At 53.1% G+C, this 4,113-nt stretch overlaps 1 protein-coding gene across 1 annotated transcript in view; it reads right to left on the reverse strand.

The window, feature by feature from the left end:
• BCR (BCR, RhoGEF and GTPase activating protein) overlaps positions 1-4,113 on the reverse strand; it is a 126,449-nt gene that overhangs the window by 43,962 nt on the left and 78,374 nt on the right. The window contains exons 8-9 of the mRNA XM_006908729.2: positions 3,730-3,837; positions 856-916 (exon numbers count right to left, since the gene is read on the reverse strand). Coding sequence (XP_006908791.1) covers positions 856-916; positions 3,730-3,837 — 169 coding nt within the window. The remainder of the gene's footprint in view (positions 1-855; positions 917-3,729; positions 3,838-4,113) is intronic.

Raw genomic sequence — 4,113 nt, forward strand, 5'->3', positions numbered from 1 at the left:
TTTTTAGAGCCCCAGTCAGCCTTAGTTGTCTCCACTTCTCTGGGGCGAGCCTGATCCATCGTGGGCACAGAGGCTTAGATGTGTTCTGACATGCATCGTCAGGAGCATTTCCTCATGAGACTCCCACAACTAGTATAGGACATGTATTGTTATCCCCATTCCATAGATGGGAAAACTGAAGCTCACAGTGTGGTGAAACTCTAGGCAGAGCAAAGTCTGCCAGACTCTGAGTGTAACTTTCTCGCTAGCCAAACAACTGGAAGTGAGAAGCGACCTATTGTTCCTGATCCCCTCTTCCACCCAGAGAGGAAGAAGCCGAACACATAGGCCTGGGAGCTCTGGCTTCACCCTCTGCCCAGCCACGTAGGAACGAACCTGCGTTTTACGTGGTTTACATTCATTCTCAACCTGTTTCGTCAGCTGAAAGGAGGGAAAATATCGTCCTCCTTACAGGGTTGTTGGGAACAACATGACACTTTTAGTGCCTGGCAGTGCCTGGTTGTGGGCGTTTGCTAACAGCTAGGAAATATAGTCCTCCTTACAGGGTCGCTGGGAACAACACAAAGACACTTTTAGTGCAGGGCAGTGCCTGGTTGTGGGCGTTTGCTAACAGCTACCACTCTTCCTGGTTGTGACTACTGGTGGCAAACTGGTCCTGACCTCGTCCTTCTCTACCCTGCCACGCCCGGTGCTGCTCTTCCTTGTCCTTGCTATCGCTATTAGAAATCTGGAGCAGCAAAGGTGCCAGAGGGTGACCCAGACAGGCACCGTGTTTGCTTTTCCAGCCAACGCCTCATCCGCTGGCAGAGGCCTCCCCCCTAGGGGCATGAAGGGGCCTCAGCACAGAGAACTCACTTTCCAAAGAGTTCTTGGTCGTCTGGTCTTTGGCATCCTTGTTGCTTCTGGCTCTCAGGTTCTGCAATGAAAAAGAACATTTTCACATGGGACAACTGAAGCGACTTTGATGTGGCCGGAAGTTCCATGGTCAGGAACCGTCAGCAGAAATCTCACCCTTCTCTCATAGCCAAGAACCCCAGATGCAGCAAGCATTGGTGGTGGGGGGGGGTGTCCTGGGCCACACCATGAAAAACAGGGTGAGCTGTGGTCCACCTGGGACAGTTTCTCAATGTTGGCACTGATGGGACTGCGGCCAGAAATTCTCATACTCTGAGGGCCTGTCTTGTGCACCATGGGATGTTAAGCAGCATCCTGGCCTCTACCTATGGGGGCAATAGCACCCCCCTCCTCCTGCTGCGACAATCAAAAATGTTCCCAGGCACTGCTAAGTGTCTCTTGGGGACAACATCTCCCCTGGTTGAGAACCTATGACATAGAGAGCCCTCTCCCAACTTAGCAAACGTACTTGCTAACAAATGAGGTGCTGAGATTTCTGGGAGGAGAGCAGCGGTTTTTAGTGGGTGGGTCAGACTTGCCACAATGCGTCGAAGATATCACTGATTTGATTAGGTACCCAGAGAAATGAGGATAGAAGATCCCCGTGTACCTGAAATTGTCTCTGGAAAGCAACTGTGGTCAAACCCAGTGCTAGGCTTCTGAACAAAAAACACCGCACAGCAAAAGGAGGGGGCTCAGAGATTACTTTCCAAACTTCTCGCCCAGAACCTCTCAAGACTAAAAATGACGGTGTTTTTTAGCTCACTGGGGCCAAACCCACAGCGCACTTTGGTACCTTTCCTGAGAGTTTAACGCCCCTCACGGTGATTATTCCTCCATACGTGTGCCTCCGCGGCTGCCAAGGGTGTGAGGGGGCGCGAGAGCAAAACCCGAGACTGCAAACACAGGTGCCGCGCTCACGTGAGCCCGGGAAGCAGCCCACACGCTGCGCGCCCCTGGACAGCGCGATGCACGTGAGTACCGCAGGGTCCTTACAAATCTGGTTCAACCCCACCTTTCCCAAACTTAACTTGACTTTAGCTGGCCTTTCCACGTCGCCCGTAGCATCTACCGTCTGGGAGGCTAGCGTTCCACAGAACACAGCTCAGGTCTAAGTGGACACTGCCACACACTCACTTCTCAGGACTGGCCCGGGGGGCAGATGAAGGACCACTGCTCCACCCATCCCTGTCCTTGGAGGCTATCATCCAGTCCCCACCCCTTGACACCACCCCCTCTGAATGTACCCCCCCCAAACCTCTCCTTGGCCAACTGCTTCCACTTCCTTTGGGTTTATTTTGCTCATTGGGTGGCTCCAATTTCTCTGGGGCTTTTTTGAAACATGGGTGGAGAACTAAAGTGGATGCTGCCCCGTAGCATAAGCTTCACAGAAGGCTGGCTGTTGGCTGGACCCGAGATGCTATCCTACTGCCTGCACCTTAGCCTCGTGCATGGTCAGTGGTCAGTGGTCAGTGAAACCATGTGACCCCCAGGGGGGGTTGTCTCAATGTTGCTTCCTCCCTCCTCTGTAGCAACCTGTCTGGGTGGACTTCAACTTGGCCCCATTTAAAAGGCAGCCTGCCCTGAGAGAATTATGTTTCTAATTTGTCAAGGTTACTTGAGATTCTGCGCCAACATTCCAGATGTTAGGGGTGTGGGGGTAGCTAACTGAATGAGCTAAGGAAAGAAATGGACTGAATGCACCAGGCAAACCAAGACAACTAGGGAGGGACATCTGGAGCCAGCCTGCAGCCATGGGTGCATGTAGCCTGTTACCAGCAGCACTAGGCGGGGAGTGGGGCACCCCATGGGCTATGGAGGAACAAGTGGCATGTGTTATCACCACAGGAAATGATAAGTGCCAGGACCTAAAATACCTCACCTCCCATGATAAATCATAAAAACGACACTAAGCCCCTGAGAAAAAACCAGGTGTGATAGTTGAGGTGTGATTATCTCCCAGCAAGAGCCTCGACTCATTCCCTATTTCTAGTTTCCAGTACTCTTTCTGAGGCTGCCTTTCTCACCCTGACGTCTTTCCACCTAGAATCCTTGTTTGGAGGGGGAAGGTAAGTTGGAGTTCTGAGGAGTCAGAGACATCAAAAGGCAAAGGTGACTACAAGCCCAGGAAGAGTAAAACGTCACCCAATTGCCATGGGAGCAGAAACAGGATGGGGAAAGGCAGAGAGAATGCTGTGGGCTCTGGTCTTGGCGTGGCCACAGGCCCCCTATGGCCTGCTCATCCTCTCTGTATCTGAGAGGCTCTTTCGAGGCCCCTATGCTAAATAACACTCCAGGGAGGTTTTGGTCCTCCTGCAGCCTGGAGCTTTCCTCCCACATAGGTCTACAGAGTGCAGCAACACCAGCCCCATTCCCCTGTGCGAAAGGCTCAGCTTCCTCAGCTTTCAAGGTTGCTGGCAAGCTAGAGGAGGAACAGAGCATGACACTTCCCCTCCTGCTCTCCAGTGACAAGGCACAAAGTTGGCCTCAGCACTCTTGTGTTCAGACCTCTGTTAACTGGGCAGAACTGAGGATATCCCTCACTGCACACAGATGGTGCAAGGGAGCATCTATGTGGGGGACCCAGCTAAGCCCCGCATCAGGCCTTGGCCCTGGGGAGGCAGGTCTCCTTGGCTGCTCCTTGTCTGTTCACAAGATTGTCTCTGCACAGGGCTGATGGTGCCAACCCAGAGGCATCTGGAAACAGGGCTGAGGCTTACGATCGAACTGCAGTTTGCTGCATCTTATTCTCCTGGGTCAGGCGTACCAACAACCAGCCCACGGCCTGCCTGCAGGAGATGGAAGGTGCACCTTGCTGAGTGGTATCATGCATACCTCAGAGATTTCTGCAAATTGAGCATTGGCCTGACAGCACTTCTCTGCTGTTTCCATGGCAACTCCGTAGTTGTCCACAAAGGCCCGGTAAACACCCAGCTGGCTGGCCTGCAAGGAGAAAGGATGAGAGTGTGGAACAGGTGTGAGACAGATGCAGGATAGGTGCTGCTGCTCCCCATCTTTCTGAGAAGCAGGCTTCTGTGCACAGCGCTGCAGAAACTCCAGGTGCAGCAGACAGTGCAGAGCCACAGACACCTCAGCTCTGCTGTGCTGATGCCTCCCACCTTCCTCCCCTCCCCACGCACTGAGCACACAGCGACATGATGAGAAGTGACTCACAATCCCAGGCAGGTAATGGTTCCTTTCCACAGCTGCCTATTCCTC

Source organism: Pteropus alecto, unplaced genomic scaffold, assembly GCF_000325575.1.
Source record: "Pteropus alecto unplaced genomic scaffold, ASM32557v1 scaffold113, whole genome shotgun sequence".
NCBI lineage: Eukaryota > Metazoa > Chordata > Mammalia > Chiroptera > Pteropodidae > Pteropus > Pteropus alecto.